This window comes from Maylandia zebra, linkage group LG1, assembly GCF_041146795.1.
Source record: "Maylandia zebra isolate NMK-2024a linkage group LG1, Mzebra_GT3a, whole genome shotgun sequence".
In the NCBI taxonomy this organism is placed as follows: Eukaryota; Metazoa; Chordata; class Actinopteri; order Cichliformes; family Cichlidae; genus Maylandia; species Maylandia zebra.
Genome location: NC_135167.1, coordinates 32377285 through 32398497, shown reverse-complemented (window position 1 = coordinate 32398497; position 21213 = coordinate 32377285). Strand labels below are relative to the sequence as shown.

At 39.5% G+C, this 21213-nt stretch overlaps 1 protein-coding gene across 1 annotated transcript; it reads left to right on the top strand.

Moving 5' to 3' along the window:
* The first annotated feature begins 607 nt into the window (after nt 1–607).
* On the top strand, nt 608–19004 carry pamr1a (peptidase domain containing associated with muscle regeneration 1a). Its single transcript, XM_004558079.2, has 11 exons — nt 608–954; nt 2070–2240; nt 2410–2535; nt 5653–5767; nt 6288–6505; nt 13500–13697; nt 13818–14012; nt 14267–14333; nt 14999–15264; nt 16341–16681; nt 17259–19004. The coding sequence occupies exons 1-11, from the start codon at nt 870–872 to the stop codon at nt 17832–17834; spliced, it is 2358 nt and encodes a 785-aa protein (XP_004558136.1). The 5' UTR covers nt 608–869; the 3' UTR covers nt 17835–19004.
* Nucleotides 19005–21213: the final 2209 nt, after the last annotated feature.

Below are 21213 nucleotides of genomic sequence, written 5' to 3'. Positions count from 1 at the left end.
AAAAGAATTTAATAGCAATGTTAAATTTGTTGTAATATCTAGAATATTAGGTATCACAACAAGTTTACCTCATGTCTTTTAAAGTCTCAAATTGTCTGTTCACGCCCTGCTTGTAAGGGAAAGCATGAAAACAGATACTTAAATATGGAAATACTAAAAGCTTAGGCGATGGAAAAGAAACCTTGGACATAAAGTAGGCGGTGATGAGCTGTCAGCCTCATAGCTTCAGGCACATAAACATTTCATAACAACTTTAGAGAGTACATCTGTTATTCGTTTTCCAAGATGTTGTGAAGCTGTCACGTCTAGTATGACAGCTGGTGCATGATGAACTATCAGTAAACGCATTTGGGTCGATGCACATGAAAATCTGCAATTGTATCATGAAGTGTTTCTGTGCAAAAACAACTGGTTTTGAGTGTCTAACTTGCAGCTTCAGAAAGATTCCCTTAAAAACCTTCCTCACTGGACTTGATGGATATTTTTTGCCTGCACTTTCTTCATCACTTTCCGCTGTTCTTCTCATTATCGTCTTTTTATTCCCACTAAATGCACTTTCCACTACCTTTGCCAATATTTTTCCATTCTTACTCAGCGCACACACCGGACTCATAACAAGAGGAGAGGAACAGGAACTGCTTGCAGACCCAGTACAGTTGTGCACAACTTCAGACCAAATGCAATCTTTCACAAGATGAGAGCACAACGGAAGGAATGGGTTAAAGATTTCCGTCCACCGTGCTAACACAGGAAAATGAATCGTCTATAGCCAGTTACACTTCAGACAGACCAGGATACTGTGGATATCATCAAGCTTTTGCTCCTTTCTTGGAGTTTCTCGGGAGGTTTCTTGTTGTTTGGCAGCCACCATGCTTCCTTTCCTCACAAAGAGCGTCCCCCTAATCTTCCACCTCTTCCTAAATCTCAGTTTGTGTCTAATGGGCTGGACACACGGTAAGTAAAATACATTATATTCTGATTCTGAAATTCCAATGAGACCGTCTTTGTGAACTTTTGTGTCTTTATGGGAAAAAAAAAGTTTTAACAAGAAATAAGCCAGCTGACTGAGTTGCTGACTAATTGTGGAGTTATTTTATAACTATGAGTCACTTCTTCTGCTCATCTGAGACTTCAGTCACTTCATGCTATGCACTCAGTGTGGCTTACTGAAACAAGAGTAAAACGTACACAGATACAGATATCAGGCATACCAGTGACTAAAGCTGGGATACTTTTACAGTTGAATTCATTTGCCTTTGTGAGTAGAATTAAACCTGGGAAAGCTGTAATTGTTTGTTGCCCTTTGGGAGCTATAACCTGAGAAACATGTTCACTGATTGACTGCAGTTTTCTGTTTGAGAGAAAACTACCATTACACAGCAGGTATATTCATTAGTGCTCCAAATGAAGCATCATAAATTGGATTTTGGGATGTATTTGGATCGTTCTCAAGCTGCTCAATGTGATCAGCATCAATGTGACACTAGGTTTAACCTCCTAAGACCCAAACTCTTCCACAGCATGCATTTTTAATTTCTCTTTGATCTTTGGGCATATCGATGAATGTAAAAACAAAATTACCTATTTTTTTTTACCTAATTTTTGTTTCTAAGAAAAATGAGAGCCACATATGAGGATATTTGTTTAAAATTTCGATAGAACAGTAGCAGTATAATGTCCTCGTAAGTGGATATCAGGCCCTTGTAGAGCAAAATTTAGTATTTTGGTCAAAATGTGATGGCCACATATGTGGATGCCAGGTCCTAGGAGGTTAAACAAGGGCAAACTGAGATTTGGTGTACACACACTGTATACTCGTATAGCCCTGTTTGATTTTGATGTTTTTTACCTGCTGTAAAAGATCAATATGGTGCCATTCCGTCATGTGATATGTTCTTGGAAGTTTGATCTGCCTCATCAGACGATATTTGAAAGGGACTTGTTGGTACTGTTGACTATTTTTCTACAATCACAAACACATAATTTACGATTACTTATTTTACTTATGCTGAGGTTTCCACTGGCAGCTCTTAGATTTAAAATCTAAATATTTTCCTTTTCCTTCACAGCCCTGAGGGGAGACAACTGCCCGAGCTCTCAGTGGAACGTGATGTGTCGCCCGTGTTGTGAGTACCACCTGATCCAGTGTCGGTGTCCATCAAAAGGCACAAGGGTAGGCTACACTGTTCCCTGCTGCCGCAATGTCCTGGATGAATGTGACCCCTGTATTGTTCATCCAGGTAAATTCTTGTCCTTTTCTGTTTTTTCTAAACAAAACATATTACATGATATATTGTTGTGAAAAAATATCAGAGCTGTTGTGGTATACTGCAAATGACTAGGAGTTCCAATTTATCTTAAAAAATGTTTTCGATTATTACTTTTTGCTCTGCCGTTGTCTCTCTCCAGGCTGCAGTCTATTTGAGAATTGTAAAACCTGCAACAATGGAACATGGAGAGCTAATGATGACTTCTTCGTGAATGGGAAGTATTGTACTGAGTGCCGTCAAGGCTGGAGTGGAGGGGATTGTAAAAGTGAGTAAGTGCTTTAATGAAGTATTCCTGTGAGGCCTGACCAAGCTACAGAAATGTCTAATATTATGAATCATATTCTTAAATGTGATTGCTGATAGGAAAACAGAGATCATGCAAAGCCTACATTATGAAGTGAAAATGAACAGATAAGTGCAGTGCTGATCTTTTTTTACAATCCCAGGTTGTTTTTCTCTAAGGGATTTTCATTTTATGTCACATTTGCCAGTGTAGTGTCTTATATTTAGTCAAAAATATTGGGATGCTATGTAAAATGTAAATCAAAACAGAATGCAATAATGTGTCCTCTCATGAATCCACACTTTATTCACGATAGAAGACATCAAATATTTAAACTTTGATGAGTTATTATTTCACAAAAGTGATTAGCACATTTTGAAATGTTGGGATGGGGCCACAAAAGGCTGGAAAAGTAACTGGTTCTAAAAAGAAATACTTGGAGACGTGCTATATAATTAGTTAGTTTAATTGTCTACAGGTCAGTAACATGACTCTGTATGAAGACAGCATCCCTGACAGAGTCTGTACTCTCACTTTTTTATACTTATCTGTATAAAAAGGGCATCTTAAAGAGGCAGAGTTTCTCAGAAGTTGAAATGGGCAGAGGTTCACCAGTCTGCAAAAACTTTAATCTGCAAATTTTGGAACAATTTCAAAATAATGTTGCTCATTGTAAAATTGTAAAGAGTCAGAAGATCCCATTCAAAGATTCAGGGAATCTGGAGAAATCTTTGTGCATAAGATATAAGATCAAGAAGTTAATATTGCATGCCTGTGATCTTCTGGCCCCCAGCAGTAGTGCATTAAAAACACACAACAGGAACACTTCCGGAAATCAAAGTTCACTGTGCCAACTGCAGATACAGGTTAAAGACATATGTGAAGATGATCCCAGCTTCTCTGAATCAAAGCACATTTAAAATAGACAGTGGAAAACTTCACAGACACAGTGGAAAACTGTTCTGTGGTCAGATGAATCTAAATTTGAGATTCTTTTAGGAAAACATGGACGCTGTTATCCTCTGGGTTAAAGAAGAGTGGGACCATCCGGCTTGTTTGCAGTGCTCAGTTGAATACACTGCATACAAACTGTATACATACCTGAAGACTTTACATAAATTCATTCAAATAACTCTAAAAATACTAAAAAGAACTATCACAACCAATAAAGAAATAACTAAGACACAAACTGACTTAATTATTTTCTTTATTGGCCAAAGGGCTCCATTCTCTGTGACTGTGATAAGATGTGCACCAGGATACCAGTTATGAGCACTAACCCAGTAAATCATATTCATGATCTGACATTTACATGGAACAGTGAGGCAGAGAAGTCCTATTATTCATCCCCCTGCATACATGATAAGTAGCTAACACTATTTACTACAACAGAAGTACAAATACATGCAATCATATTAAGAGACAGACAGCTGCTCTGCGAATAATGCCAAGCAGAAACATGTGCATAATGATATTTCATCTCACCGCTTCTATTTCTTCTTTGGACTAAGATGAAAACAATCCTCAATTCTCCTTTTTTGTTACTCAGAGCCCAGTTTTTGTGGAAGAAGCTGTGTACAGGATGCTGAATAGCACTGTGCAGCACACACACACACACACACACACACACACACACACACACACACACACACACACACACACACACACACACACACACACACTGACAGACCCTGGCCTTAGTTACAATTCATTAGAGTTGATGCTGACAGTGCTCGTTGCCACAAATGCAACAATTCTGCTGAAAGGCAGGTAAAACAAAAAATGTAAAAGTGACTTATGACTGAATAACAGGCGTCCATCCATCCATCCATGCATCCATTCTTATCCGCTTATCCTTATCAGGGTTGCGGTGAGGAGGCGTTAGGGTGCTGCAGTCTATCCAAGTTGTCATAGGACGAGAGGCGGGGTACACCCTGGACAGGTCGCCAGTCTGTCGCAGGGCTAATAACCTTGAGACCTTGTCCTTTTAGTAAACTACTTTATTAAATTAATTAAATTACTTAATACATGTCTCCAAGGAACATAAGAACCTTTGTTTTTGTCTGAGATGCTGGTACCCTATGACATCCTGTGGCTCAGAGTGTTGTGTAAAGGGAAGAAAACATCAAGAGGAAACATCACCACCATTTAATGTAAAATAAATATCTTTAGCATCTCCAAAGTATGTACAGTTCATGTATGCAGCAAAGGATATACGGGAAAAGCTGTTTAATAATCAGATCTATGGTTAAGAATTTTCAAAATGACACAACCTTCGTTGCAATACACATTATGGACATTTGGTGGCGACAGTGCTTTTTATTGGTTTGCCTACAACTGTATGCAGCCTAGTGTCTACTTAGAGCTCAAGTTCACAAAAAGAATAAAAAGATGGATGAATACTACTTTAAAAAATATATATATATACACAACTACAGATACAGATACAACAACAACCACCACGTAATAATTTAGACCAACTGTAGTGTGAGACTCAGTGCAACATGAAGCTGATATTAGTGCAAAGTAAAAAAGTTTACTTAGTTGCCACTCCTATTCTCTCACATGGTACTTTTTCCATTCTCTACATTTAATGGCGTTGGGGAAATTGCCACTCAGGTGTTATTCTGTCATGTTCTAACATTCTGAGTTACACAAAAGAAGACATTTGGACATTGGGCAATCTCTCTCTTACACAGGCTTTTTACAGAATGTTCTACACAGGCTGACCAACTCCTTGAATAGACTGAATGATCTTATTCTGGGATATTTTTTTAAAATTCTAAACAACCCCATTCCCTTAGCGAAGACTGGTCAACATCAATTCAACATGGCTTTAGTATCTCGTCTTTCTTTTTCTTAACAGCATTAATAGCAGCATGATGATGATAATCAGAACCATCCGAATCCCCCCCGCACACACACACGCACATATATGTATATTTCTTTTTCCTTTTTTTTTTTGGTATTATCTGCCCTCTTACACAGCATGTCAAATTATGGGGCTTAGCTTGCAACAGTCAAAATGCTCAGTGCCACTGAGATAAGTACACATTTAATGGGTATAAGTATAAGTAATTATAGTTCTCTTGTTGGTAGCATGTGGAGGCATCATTCAGCGAGCTCAGGGTCACATAGCCCTGGAGAGTTACCCAACAAATGCTCGATGTGAATGGATAGTGCAAATGGAGAGGGGAAGCAGTATCCAGCTCAGGTAGGTAACTTTTCCAAAGATCTGATATGAAAATCATTCAACACTGAAGGCACATGATTTGATCAAAGAGAAAAGATTTAGTTAAGTCTCTATTTGAAAGGCTCAGAAGGGATCAATGTGACCTCAGGTAATAAAGAACTGCTGAGCTGCAGATGATACAGGAGAGAGTCAAGCAATCTGGCGGTTGCAATTGACTGTGTTGGAATAATAAAAGAGCTGGAGATGAGCGTACTTTAGAGTGAGGACATTCTTGGGTTCAAAGCAGGGTAACAGTTACAAAACAAATGGTATCATTTTGTTTGTTTGGGAAAATAATGTACTTTTCAGTAAAAATACATAGTAGAACATTAACATAAGATATAGAAATTTCTTTCAAATCTATACTTTGGATTGCCATTAACTAGTATAACTCATTCATCCCGCTTTATATCTGTCCTGTTAACGTGCTATACATCAGACTTGGCATGGGGATTAACTCACATCAGGTGACAAACATCATTTCTGTATTGTTTTGCTGCAGATTTTCACTGCTGAGTTTGGAGTCTGACCACAGCTGTCATTACGATTACGTCGAGGTCCGTGATGGTGACAGCCTGACTTCTCCTGTGATTGGTCGGTTTTGTGGGGATCAGTTACCTCCTCCAATAAAAAGCTCCGGGAACTTCCTACACATTCTCTTCACCTCTGATGGCTATAATAACTTTGATGGCTTTGTTCTTACATTTCAGAAAATTTCAGGTAGGTATTAATCATAAGCAATGTGAATGCATACACACTGCCGCAGGACAGACAATATAACACAAACACTTAACATTATAATGCAGCGTAATACAATTGGTCACAATAATGTTTTAAAGCCTGTCCATGGAGGCAGACTGGATTTATATTGGATTACATTACATTACGATACGTGGCCTTTTATTTTGTTATCACGGTATATGAGTCAGCGTATGCTCTGTGTGAAGGGTTTTTTTCCTCTATGTAATCCACATACAAAACAAACAATACAAATGTGTTAGGCTCAGTGTGCACACAGGCAGTTAACAAATTAGAGAAAAAGCATTTTTTATTATAATTAGAGGGAAGAGTTACAGCAGACCTGTACAAAGCTGTTAGGACTGATAGCGTCTGTTTTATGATATACATATAACAAATACATGGCACTATTCATGTATTTTGTTTCTATGCAGCACATTTCGTCGACGTACCTTTACTTTCACTCTTCATCTGTGTCTGTGCAGCCTCCTTCATAGGGCAGTGATGTGAGACGGACAGTCAATGACACAGATTTATCATACCTGCTCCTCTCTGCCCCATTTACCGCCTTTAAAGCAAATCATGCATCTAACTTCAGTCCCATTTATACAGTCTTTTCCCTCATTGGGCATCAACTGTGGTTTCCTAATCCCAACATATCAAAGCACCACGGCATGAATGAGAGTTATGGCAGTCTTCAGTAATAATTCTGTTGGAAAAAAAATAGAGGGACGTATCCAGAGAATGATTTAAGATTTTTTTTCATGTATGCAGAAGATGCCCTATTATTAGTAATAATCTCTAGTGCAACATTGAGCTTCATAGTCCTACAAGATCTATCTTTATATCTATTAGGGGTGCAACGCTACACAAAATTCACGGTTCGGTTCGATACTTTGGTGTCACGGTTCGATATTTTTTCGATACAAAAAAAATGTTCATGCCTTTTTAATTTGTCATTTATTAAAATTATAAATATATATATTTTAACTCAAAAGTACAGTTTTTAAATTTAATGTTGCTGAAACAAAAGTAATTAAAAAAATAAATATATCTCAGGGCTCTCAAAATTTCAAAATCCCTGGTAGCCCTTCGGGCAGGGACTCTTCAGTTTTTGGTAGCCCAAAATAAATTTAAGTAGCCCGAATAAAAAAGAGAGCAATTTTTTGATTGATGTTTTGTTTCCTGTTTTGTTTCCTTTACAATATAATACATTAAAGTACAATATTGTAAAGGAAACAAAACATTAATCAAAAAATTGTTGAAAAACAAATTACAACATTGTATAAAAATTACAATCATCAACTCAAATACAGTGGGGCAAAAAAGTATTTAGTCAGCCACCGATTGTGCAAGTTCCCCCACTTAAAATGATGACAGAGGTCAGTAATTTGCACCAGAGGTACACTTCAACTGTGAGAGACAGAATGTGAAAAAAAAATCCATGAATTCACATGGTAGGATTTGTAAAGAATTTATTCGTAAATCAGGGTGGAAAATAAGTATTTGGTCAATAACAAAAATACAACTCAATACTTTGTAACATAACCTTTGTTGGCAATAACAGAGGTCAAACGTTTACTATAGGTCTTTACCAGGTTTGCACACACAGTAGCTGGTATTTTGGCACATTCCTCCATGCAGATCTTCTCGAGAGCAGTGATGTTTTGGGGCTGTCGCCGAGCAACACGGACTTTCAACTCCCGCCACAGATTTTCTATGGGGTTGAGGTCTGGAGACTGGCTAGGCCACTCCAGGACTTTCAAATGCTTCTTACGGAGCCACTCCTTTGTTGCCCGGGCGGTGTGTTTTGGATCATTGTCATGTTGGAAGACCCAGCCTCGTTTCATCTTCAAAGTTCTCACTGATGGAAGGAGGTTTTGGCTCAAAATCTCACGATACATGGCCCCATTCATTCTGTCCTTAACACGGATCAGTCGTCCTGTCCCCTTGGCAGAAAAACAGCCCCATAGCATGATGTTTCCACCCCCATGCTTCACAGTAGGTATGGTGTTCTTGGGATGCAACTCAGTATTCTTCTTCCTCCAAACACGACGAGTTGAGTTTATACCAAAAAGTTCTACTTTGGTTTCATCTGACCACATGACATTCTCCCAATCCTCTGCTGTATCATCCATGTGCTCTCTGGCAAACTTCAGACGGGCCTGGACATGCACTGGCTTCAGCAGCGGAACACGTCTGGCACTGCGGGATTTGATTCCCTGCCGTTGTAGTGTGTTACTGATGGTGACCTTTGTTACTTTGGTCCCAGCTCTCTGCAGGTCATTCACCAGGTCCCCCCGTGTGGTTCTGGGATCTTTGCTCACCGTTCTCATGATCATTTTGACCCCACGGGATGAGATCTTGCGTGGAGCCCCAGATCGAGGGAGATTATCAGTGGTCTTGTATGTCTTCCATTTTTTGATGATTGCTCCCACAGTTGATTTTTTCACACCAAGCTGCTTGCCTATTGTAGATTCACTCTTCCCAGTCTGGTGCAGGTCTACAATACTTTTCCTGGTGTCCTTCGAAAGCTCTTTGGTCTTGGCCATGGCGGAGTTTGGAGTCTGACTGTTTGAGGCTGTGGACAGGTGTCTTTTATACAGATGATGAGTTCAAACAGGTGCCATTCATACAGGTAACGAGTGGGGGACAGAAAAGCTTCTTACAGAAGACGTTACAGGTCTGTGAGAGCCAGAGATTTTCCTTGTTTGAGGTGACCAAATACTTATTTTCCACCCTAATTTACGAATAAATTCTTTACAAATCCTACCATGTGAATTCATGGATTTTTTTTTCACATTCTGTCTCTCACAGTTGAAGTGTACCTCTGGTGCAAATTACTGACCTCTGTCTTCATTTTAAGTGGGGGAACTTGCACAATCGGTGGCTGACTAAATACTTTTTTGCCCCACTGTACTTGGTTCTAATTGAACAGAAATTTCTATGAACTTGTAAGAACTGTGTAGGACATGAATCAGTCTGTGTCAGATCCTGAATTTGAAATTTCCACTGAAGTCACGGGTAAGAGGCAAGTGGAACCAAGAACTACGCCATTTGCTTTTTGAAGTTTGCAAAGACTGCTAAATTGTGCCAGTGGTAGTTCACTCTTTGCAACATAGTACGCTGTTCTAAACAGATTTTTCAGGTTTATTTTTAGTATGTTATTTGCAATTGGTGTTTGTTCTGGGAAAGATATTGCAGACTGAGCAATAATGCATTTCTTGCATTTCTCATGGGTTCTAATGGGGGCCTTTCTTAAAATGACTGGTCCCAGTAACAAAGGCGCTTGTCGACTCAGAAATCGAGAGAAAACCAACAACACACCCGGCAGAACATTATGTTATTTACACGGGTGCACATAAGTGGTTCGCATGTGCGCATTCGCTGTCAAAATAAAAGACGCGCACCAGATAAGAAGTTGCAACGCGCGTTTGCGTCCATTTAAAAGGCCCTGTTTTGTCCGCTAGAGTGGGATTTTCACGGCACATTCTGCACCACATCTCTGTGCGTTCATCATTTGTTTGAAGCCAGCTCACCTCCTGCAACCACTTTTCCGAGAATACGCGCTTCTTTTGTGGTTCGGACTCCTTCTGACATTTGTTTGGAGGTGGAGGAACACCAAAGTAATTGCTTAAAGGAGCTTGCTTCTTCGACATCTTTAAGAGTTCTAAACAAATGTCTGTCCTCCTCCAGAAAATCTTATGTATGCAAACACGCGTTGCAACTTCATATCTTGTGCACGTATTTTTTATTTTATTTTGACAGCGAATGCGCACCTGCAAACACTTATGTGCAGCCCTGGTTATTTAGCTCGTCATATTGCAGCCACAGAAATTCTTTTGTCCAAGAAACCATAAAGCTGCACTTTCTTTTTGCCTTATAGTCTGATTTGTCCTAACTTTTCTGTTTTGTGGTAAGCTAGCGGCAGTGTTCTTCTGCAGATGTCAATAAACGGCTGTGCTCCCTGGCTAGCTCACGGGAAGCAAGACCAAACGACACCTCCGTCTCCTCGTTGTCTGAGCTCGCCACATTGGTGTCAGAAGTGGGATGATGGTGGCACCCCATGTTCTGACCCGAGTGCGCCAAAAGAAGGCACCTGGACATTTGCAGGACTTTTTGTGGGGTAATGGGGTCGTCAAGGACGACTGACCCCTTAAGTGGGGGCTATGTAGCGGGTCAGGGCTGTTCGGGGTTCTGTTTGTACAGTTATGTTTTGTTTATCTTGCCATAGTGACAGGTGACGCCCTCTCACTGCGACGGTGTGTCCTTCCGGGGTCAGAGGGCGCCCTGTGTGTTGTTGTTGTGTGGTTGCTGCGCTGAGCAGGGGTCCGTTCTTCGTACCTTGCTAAGTAAGTTAGCTGGATTTAATTGTTGACGATTTCGCCTGATCTTGGATCGTTCGGTTCTCCGAAGCTCATCCGGGACTTGCTGTCATAGCAACAGATCCGTAAGCATAAACCTGCTCGGGAGCAGGTTTACTTTATGTAAACAGGATTAGATCGCGGCCACTCAGGTATGTCCGCTTCATGTATACGAAAGCAACAGCAATATTTTACCACTGTTTTACCATAAATAAATAGTATCAATGTAACTAAAGATAATGCAGTATTTGATTCTTTTATTGATTCCATACAGATACATACAGGTCATTTCCTAAAAAAAGGGAAATGTACTATTAATCATTCTATTTTATGTATTTGATTATTACAGATGTAATTCATATTTTAGAGTAGTAATAGTAAATTACTTCGTGTAATCAGGATGAGAGACCATGGCTATAAAAGTGAAGGTGGATTTGGGAAGTCTGTCGCAGCCATGTCCTGTCCGTATACGCGAGCCACCCATTGTGGAAGGTGCAAGATTGATATGGAGAGTTCTCAGAATTCAGCGTATATTGCGGGATAGACAGGATCCTTTAGCTCAGCGCGACAGTGTGCTCATAGAGAGATATCGATTTTCCCGTGAGGGTATTATTTACTTAACCAACTTGTTGACGAGGGGGTGCAGGACCACCACCTGTCTTTTTTTGCTCTGCCCTTTTCTTGGTTGCTGTTATAAACAAACAAACAGTTTATTTCAGGGTCTCTTTTCAAGAGACTAAAAGCAATATAAGTGATAAATATTACCATTCTGTAGGATATTCTTATATTTCACGTTTACTTGTTCCCATGTTCTGGTGGGTCCTGTCGTGGCTCTAATGTGAAAGAGGATATAATATAATATAATATAATATAATATAATAAATTTCCCCTACCGCCTACTGGTGTTGGCCAGAGGGGCCGATGGCGCGATATGGCAGCCTGGCTTCTGTCAGTCTGCCCCAGGGCAGCTGTGGCTACAACCGTAGCTGCTTCCACCAGTGTGTGAATGTGAGAGTGAATGAATAGTGTTATTGTAAAGCGCTTTGGGTGCCTTGAAAAGCGCTATATAAATCCAATCCATTATTATTATTATTATTATTATTATTATTATTATTATTAATAATAATAAATTACGAGTTTAATTTGTCAGCAACTTTCTGCCAGCCCTCTCTCCTTGCTTTTGCAGCCTTTGCAGTGTTCCCTTGCGTTTTAATTAAACTGAAACTCCTGAAATCCCTCAATCAAGAGTTCTTGCTCTGCTGCCGAAAAATGCTGAGCGCGTTCCTTCGACATTTTCGCCGACCAATCAAAGGGTTGCCGATCAATGTTTCTACTATCGATGCGTAGCCCCTGTTAAGCCACCCAGTGATCTCACATTACTTCATCCAGCTATACTAATCGTCAACAACAGGTGTGTTCGGAGAACCGGAATAGCGAGCTCAAAGTTAGCACGATGATTTGATCTTGGATGTGTCATTTGATCTTGGATGTAGTAAGCAAGGTACGAAGAACGGACCCCAGTTAGCTAGCGGCAGTGTTCTTCTGCAGATGTCAATAAACGGCTGTGCTCCCTAGCTAGCTCACGGGAAGCAAGACCAAACGATACCTCTGTCTCCACCTTGTCTGAGCTCGCCACAATATTAAACATATCAGGTCTCCATAAGGAGAATCATGTGCTAACGGCTGTCTAAATGACTCGGGTAAAGTTTGTAGCATGCATGCTTGTTGTTTTTGTCTGCTTCCACTTGTCTTTGCACTAGGATGATGTCGGCGTAAATGTGCAGTCATATTCGTTGTGTTCCCACTAGTGCTGTCAGCGTTAATCTCGTTGAAATGACGTTAACGCCACAACACGGCAAATCTCCGTTAACGAGCTACCCCTGATCGCCCCGTGCGTGGGGCTAGACGGCCAACACGTTAACAAGCTAACTGCGCTAACACACTAGTTCCCACCCATGTAATTGAGCATTGCGTGGCACATCCAACATACTGTTTTACTTTAGTCCATGACGCGCTTACCTTCAGGGTCATACGTCACATGAAAACCAAAATAATTCCAAACGCCAGATCTGAATGAGGGTGGGGAAGGTTCAATTTGCCATGTTGCAAGGAGAGCTTAACTTCTGTCTCGCTAGCTTGCCCTGCGCTCTTCCTTCTGACGATGCTGTCTGTGTTGAGTGCTCAGTGGATCTGCGTTCGACAGTGCAGCCTAGGCGGAGTAGTCGAACGCAGATTCACTGAGCGCTCAACACAGACAGCATTGTCAGAAGGAAAGTTGATAAAATAAATTACAAATGTTGTATTGTTCGATACATGCGTACCGAACCGAAAGCACTGTATCGAACGGTTCAATATCGATACGAGTATCGTTGCACCCCTACTATCTATCTATCTATCTATCTATCTATCTATCTATCTATCTATCTATCTATCTATCTATCTATCTATCTGTCTAAGAGATTTACACAGATAGATACTATCTATCGATAGATATAAGTTACTTTAGCTGTTTATATTATGTCAATATAATAATGTGCACCCTTATAAATGTTATGTTTATTGGTTATTCAGTGTTATCTTTCATTTATCACAGTCAGAAAATTTCTTTACAGTGTCAGCCATCAAGAATGTAGCATGCGCAGCACCAGACAAACCAGTGAATGGATACCTGCTGCCTGTATATGGTCCAGAAGAGGAGCTCATATTGGTAAACTACCGGTGCCATCCACCTTTCAGGCTGATTGGCATGCAGCAGAGGACCTGTCTACCTAATGGCACATGGAGTGGCACTGCTCCCTCATGTGTAAAAGGTTTTTCTTGTGTGTTTTAACTCCTCCCATGGTGCTTGTTGTGTTCTGTTATCGTGTTTGCACACTATTATTGACAGTTAGGAAATACATTTTTCTCTCTTTTGTCTCAACTGCATACAGGTCCAACAAGCCTGGTCCGGTGCGCTCCTCCACCCAAACTGCTCCACGGATATCACAGACCTGCTCTTGACTCAGCTGGAGGTGCTGAGACAATTGAGTTTTTCTGTAAAACCTCCTACATTTTAAGTGGAAACCACCAGAGTACCTGTCTCTCTAATGGATCCTGGAGTAGCAGGTCACCAAAGTGTGTTAGAGGTAATAGTTTTCAAAAAAAAAAAGGAAGAAAGATTTAGGTTGTAGCTGCTTTTCCTCCTCGTTGTTACATGAGGAAAAAAAATAGAGTATAGAGTATTACATTGTAATATATTGTAAACTGGGAAGTTTATAAAGAAAGATTAGACATTCTTATGTGTTTGTCACTACAGTATTTAAGTCCCTGATATTTTTAAGCAGAATCATTTACATACACATCTACTTATTGTTGCCACCTGCTTGATTTACCTTCACAGTCTGTCGAGAGCCCAGAGTTTCTGAACTTGTACGGCAAAGTGTTGTGAAGCCACACCTATTGCTAAGGTAATGTTATATGTGTGTATGTATGAGTTTTGCACACCTAAAGTTATTATTTTGGATTTTTTTATGTTACTTTGTCATTATACAAATTGCTGTGATGGTTTTACTTTGTGAGGAAAAAAACTGAACAATCCGTCAGACTTTCCTCTTCCCTGTTCTTTGATTTGATAGCAGTGACAGCAGTTTATGTAGCTATCTGGTGTATTGCCCTGACACATCTTTGAATTTTGCTCATATTCATGCCATGGGTGCTTCAAAGACCAGAATCGCGCACTTAAGTGCAGCATATTCAAAAAAAGCAATGTAGCATGCATGTGAAAGAAGAAGTCATTTATGCCCCTTATTGTGTCCCAGATGCTAAGCACTAGTAGAACTTGAAGCAAACATAGGTTATTCTCTTCTTGGTTTTATGATTGAGTAAATCCACACATTGAAAATGAAATGTCATTTAGCTCTAAAACAAAATAAGAAAGGACATGAGTGGGAGCACATTGGTAGAATTTGGAGGCTCAAAAAATATTGGAAATATCAGTTTGTAAACAATGAATAAGCAAATCTGTATATGGGTAAATAAAAGATAAACAAGATGTATGTATATGTATAAAAACTCACAATGCTTATCACACTGAAAAGATGAGCTTTAAAGGCAAACTATCTCTTTCTTTTAGACAGCGTTCAGACCAGACTCACCTCTCATCCAGATACAGCGTGGATGATTTGTTGTCCGCTGGCTTTATTCCACTAACATCCGGTGGATTGTCCAGAGAGAAAAATGATGACACCTCTTTGGCTGAGATACCTCGAGGTTTTCACCCAGTTTACACTAGCATCGACTACAAGTGTGCTTCACCTCTCTATCGAAACAAAGGAAGCTCTCGACGCACCTGTCTGAAGACTGGAAGGTGGAGTGGGCACTATGTTTCCTGCTCACCAGGTGAGATCAGCAAAAGTTTACGCTTGGCTTGTTAAGTGAAATCTCTCTTAAAAAACAGAGAAATATAAAACACCATATTGGTACATTGCACAGACACAAATACCAGCTAACTCGTGCTTATGGAGATGATACTTTTAGCTGCAAAGGGTCACCAAAGCAGGTGGAGCCACATGTTTGATTTTGCACATGCTTTTATGCTGAGTGCCCTTCCTGAAGCAACAATCTGATTTATCCTGGTTTTGGGCTGGTACAGTACCAGGAGTATGTTAGCCTGTGTCTCCTCCTGGTCTCAAACCAGGGATCTTTTGCATGCAAGACAAATGTGTACTTTTGTACTTCTGTGTACAGAAAAAGTATTAGTTTCACTGACTACAAGTGAGGAATAGACTCATCTGACAGGCTGTTAGTTACATATAGTTAACCAGTTTTAACCACACATTACCCGTTAGCCTTTCCTCATAATATCAAGTTTTTTTGCAACAAAGATGGTGATGGTGGAAACACTCATCTTGAGGCTTCATAACATGATTCCAAAAACAAATGGTAGGAATTTGGTGGGTTTTTTAAAAAGCCAACCTAAAGTGGTCATTTGAGGAACTGCACTTTTTGGCTTTATTTTTCTTCTTGACCAATACATTCCAGCGTTGTTAGCAAATTTCAGAAGTATATTCTTAAGTAAGCTAAATTGATGTGTGAACTTAGCTCTTACACCTGAAAGATTGTAGTTTGACTAAAACGAAATAATGATGATCTGTTTGAGTTCAGAAGCAACCTACCGCAGATATTAGATTCATTCTGTAACATTTATATTGCAATTTTGTGACTCTTCTGCAGTTACACGAGTCACGACACTTTTAAATGAATCATCTTGGTCACAGTGACATCTTATTAAGAAAAAAATTACGCAGACTTATTTTGATTTTGAAGTAATTCTTTGACATTTCTGGAAGTCAACTGATCATCATTCTTACCTGTCTGTCTGTTTTTAAGGGCTAGATTCTAATTTTAAAGCCACTTTCACATCTGCACTGTAAAATTTAATACGTTTCTGTTCTTTGTCCTCTCTGATGTCACAGTTTGTGGCAAATTTGACGCTTTCAGCAGACACAACCTCTCCGACGCTCAGTGGCCGTGGCACGCAGCCATTTATATCCGCTCACCACCTGATCACACTGTGAGCACCTACACGTCCCCTGGAAGGATCATAACAGACCAGCAGGGGGCCTCAGAGGAGTCCACATTCTGGTTCCTGGCCTGCAGTGGAGCTCTTGTCGCCCAGCATAGAGTCCTGGTGGTGGCTCAGTGTGTGGTAGACAAGAACAAGCAGCAGCACATTCAGCCTGAACATGTGAAGGTTGTCATAGGCAAGCAATACCATACACCCAGGGATGTGTTGAAAAGCCAGCACCACCTGAGGGTAAAGTCCCATATGCATGACAACTTTTTACTGTTTAAACTTGCCTAAACAATGCAGTCTAAATGGATGAGCATGTAATATGCAAATAAAAAATATTCATTAATGCCTTTTTATATCAGTAAATCCTTTGCAGGTCAGGTTATATGGCAAATGGTCATCTCACTTTCACCCCACATTAAACCTAGAAGCCACCATTTGGCCTGAAAATGACCAAACAGTGCTCATAAATATGTGGTCTTACATTAGTTTTTTCTTTTTTTGTAAGTCATAAAGTGCAGAAATGCTTATAAATTCTGCAGCACAACAGTTGATAAAAAAGAAAAAGAAAAATCAGTCTTAATTAAATTGAAGTTATTTTTTGGATATATATTTGTTTGTAAAGGTATAAAGTGGATAAGGTGGATATTTGATATGCACTTAAAGCTTACATGGAATGCAGCTATATTTTCTTTGGTTCTGCACATCTTGCATGCATATAATCTAATCTTGATGTGTATTCCAAAAACAACAAAACTTGGCATGCAACTCAGTAGTCTAACTTCCAATTCTCCCTCATCTTCTCTTTCTGCCCCAGCAGGTTTCAGAGATAGTAGTCCATCCAAATTTTTTCTCCTCACCAGACTCTGATGTGGCTGTGCTTAAGCTAAAAGACAAGGCCAAGATCAGAGAGCGCGTGTTGCCTGTGTGTCTACCCAAAACGCAAGGAGGGGAGGTGACTGCGCAGGAGGCTTACACCGCGAGGTGGATTTTACCAAGCAATCCGAGGCACCTGGGCCACTCTGCAACCTTGAGCCTGACAAAACTTGTTGAGCTGACTGATGTTACTCATTGTGAAAGAGATTTTGCTCAAGGAGGGGCACATACCACAGCGATCAGTGACAATTCATTGTGTGTCATTAGCAAACCGTCCAGTCCTCAGAGCGCCTGCCCAATTGTTATTCCAGGCATCACAACCATGCCAGCTGTGTTTTCATCCACAAGGGCTGTCTTGTCAGGTCACGAGGATACTCACCGAGCCTCTAGTGCAGGCTGGCAGCTGCTTGGTTTAGAGAGAGCAACATCTTTTGAGAAAAACAACTGCAACCAACCGAGTTACACAGTTCACACACAAATTGCAAACTTTCAAGACTGGATAGAGCAACATGTGAAATAGGTGCTTTTGGTACAATCTTATAAAAGGCAGAATTTCAGCAATGTTAATAATTAAATCTGAGTTCTGTATATTTCAGTGCTGCTAATTATGCAAAACAAACTAAACTAAACTGGTTTTAAGCACCTAATGCATACCTACTTCCTATACTACCATGTGATCGTTAGAACTCTATTATGTGTTTGCACCTGCAGCGATCACTCCCATATAAAACACATCCTCATGCTTCTAAGAATAAATTGCTGTAATAAAAAAGACAGACAACTGTTGACCTATTTATTCTCAAAACACGGGTAGTTATGTAATTATTGACATCTAAAACATTAGTTCCAAGCAGTTATTGTTTTGTTTTTTTAGTAAAGCTAGTTGATTTATAAAGTATATTGTGTGAAACATGTAACATGCTTTTCTACAATATAAATTGCACAATATGCATTGAAAATGTGTATTTCTGCATCATTTAACTTTTTGCCATTTCAAGTAAACTTTAATTGTGTTATATTTACAATCTATTTACAACTAGGAAATGAATTGTGTTTAAATAATTGTATCACACAATTTGACACAAAAACCATCTGCAAAGAACCTTGTGAGTACTTTTGACCAGCATTTAAATTGAATCTCATATCTCAAAGCTCATCCAGTGCTTTCTTGACTACTTTCACTTACTTTTCACATTTAGCAGTCCTCCCATCTTCATCTGGTCCAGAACATACCAAGTAGGCTGCTAACAAAAACTAACATCACTGTCTTCCAGTGAAATTCAAAATTCATTTTTATTTTTCATTAATTACAAACAAATATACAGTAAACCTGCTGAGACCCAATTCCACCTATCAGCCTCTCTGAATATGGGTCTTTTAACTGTTCCATGCTCTTATTTTATAACCATTGGCCACCACATTTTTAAGGTTGTAGCTGCATCTGCACACAGATTGAGCCTTCCTACCCTATCAAGGTGGCTGAATCTGTGTTTTGTTTGCTGATAACTCTTTTTTTTCTAGGTTTTTCTTAATCTTTCACCCAATATTCTTGGCTGTTTTTCACATCTAATGTGTGGAAGTGTGTGACAGGAAGGAGTGTATGATATATGCTCGTGTTTTTATACGTTTTGACACGTATGAGCACTTTTTCAAACACACTGCTCCAAAAATAAAGTTATTGTTATTGTTATTATCATTATTTTATTATTATTATTTTTATTGCACATTGTTTCAGTCATTATAAAGTACTTTAGAATTATTTCAATTGCAAATGAAATAGTTAGCCTATATTAACTTATCAGGAACAAACTGACTGGCAGCTAGGACTGGGCCATATCATACCGTTCACAGTAATACCAGTATAATGTTGGGCAACAATAAGAAAATAAAATATCACGATAGAATATGGGTAAAATGCGCAGGGCCTTTGTTTTCATATGCACATGGCAGAAAAAGCATGGTGATGACGGAGAACAAGAAGGGAGAAAGCGAATCGTTGAATGAAACAGATGAACCACAATTGGTTTGTAAAACTTCAGTGGTGTGGAACTGGTTTGGCTTTCGTCTGTCAGATAAACAACAAAGCACTATTTTTGGTAGAGCATGCTAGCGGGCCGTCGTTATTATTGTGTTTTTTGGAAAATACGGCACACTTAAAATCAATCCTTTGATTTTTCTGAAAATCGACAGTGCCCCCTATAATCCTGTGTGCCTTATGTATGAATTCTGGTTGTGTTTACTGACCTCGAAATAATTTTATGTCGTACACGGCGCACGAAAATCTGTCAAATGTTTTAGTACGACTTTGCTAAGCTAGGAACCCGCACCGCTTGATGGATTGTCGGAGCATTATGGCTATCGTAGGCAGGAGCCTCTGCGGAGTGATACGTACTGTGCTTCAACATAGTATTACCGTATTACGTGTGTATAACCTCTTTTTAAGTTTTGTGGATATTATACGTGGTTATGCTGAGGATATGTCGGCCAATTTCCACTGGAAATGCCTTTTGGTTAAACTGTCAGCAAGGAATTTGCATTTGCACTGTAAACTTTTTATATAACTTTAATGCACTTAAAAAACAGCTGCTTGTTTAAGTGAAAATACATTGATGGTTTTTTTTTGCACTAATAAAGTTGTGGAGTTGTAAAGTGTTTTGTCTAGTGTCAATTATATCGTCAGTTATATCGTTATTGCAAATTTTCAAATGTATATCGTGATAAATATTTTTGGTCATATCGCCCAGCTCCACTGGCAGGCATAAAAAATTGAATAATAGAATGATGTACTTGGGAGAAATGACAAAAGGCATACCTTCAGGCTGTGTTGATACCAGAGGCAGAGAGGGTTAAGATACTTTCTGATGTTTAAATAGTATTATTTGACTGTCACAGGTAAGAATATTGGCGCCTTTGGTTATAGTGTAGCGTATAATCATGCTATTGGCATTATCACTGACAAAAAAGAAATTGCTATTATTATTATTTTTTGTAATTCACAGATCATTTTAAGAAAATGTTTCTCTCGATCAAACTCTAGAGTCTGTCTCAAAACTCAAATGGACTCACAAATCAGGAGTTTGAAATAAGAGCTACTTCAATGCGTCTCTCAAAGCAAAAGAGCCCAGTTACAATCTCCACCCTGTTGTTCGCTCTCTTCACCCAAGTAAAGTTTGACAAGTTACTGAATCTCTGCCAACTTAAGGCTCAATACCTCTGACCATCTTAAAGATGAGTGTAGCTGTGCAAATAGGCGTTTGTTTGCTTTTTTTTCGTAGCTGAAATTTAGTAACGTCATCATTATCAGTACTTGAAAATACACTGAGAAACAATTCCCTGAATTTGCACTTATTTACAATCTGTGCATGTGTCCAGATGCATGGAAGCACACTGTGTGCGCATGTATCTGTCACAGCACATACGCTATGAGCAGTGCCTGTGTGTCTGCAGCATGTTGGCATGTAAGGTTATGCATTCGTGAGTTTCTCTGCAAGACCGTCCAACATGTGCTGTCATTGAGAAACACACTGAGAGGATTTGCTAAACTTAGCTCTTACTCCTGAGACACAGACATCCGCTGTGCTCTCTACAGCTTTGTGCAGGACACCTTTCAGGCTGGCCAATTAAACAGTGAGCAGCACAGTAGTTGGTCTCTGCAACTTACAGGGAGAACTGCAAGAATTAAAGCAACTGCTGGCCGTCTTATTTATGGTTGCAGTTCTGATCTTGAGATACCAGAGAAAATGCAATATTCTTATTTATAATGCCTTAGACAGTAACGCATAAAAGAATCTACTGCTCATTCAGAAATTGTCGAGAAACCCACCCTACTCAACAACAAATATTGCAAATGCACTCATAGCCCCTTCTCTTATTATTTACATTTAACTGGAAACCTTGAG

Excerpts from the sequence above, each read along its gene's own strand:
- pamr1a (XM_004558079.2), top strand. The coding sequence starts at position 870 with ATGCTTCCTTTCCTCACAAAGAGCGTCCCCCTAATCTTCCACCTCTTC. Across the intron at positions 2,536-5,652 it reads GAGTGGAGGGGATTGTAAAA|CATGTGGAGGCATCATTCAG; the intron begins GTGAGTAAGTGC and ends TCTTGTTGGTAG. Across the intron at positions 13,698-13,817 it reads TGCTCCCTCATGTGTAAAAG|GTCCAACAAGCCTGGTCCGG; the intron begins GTTTTTCTTGTG and ends AACTGCATACAG.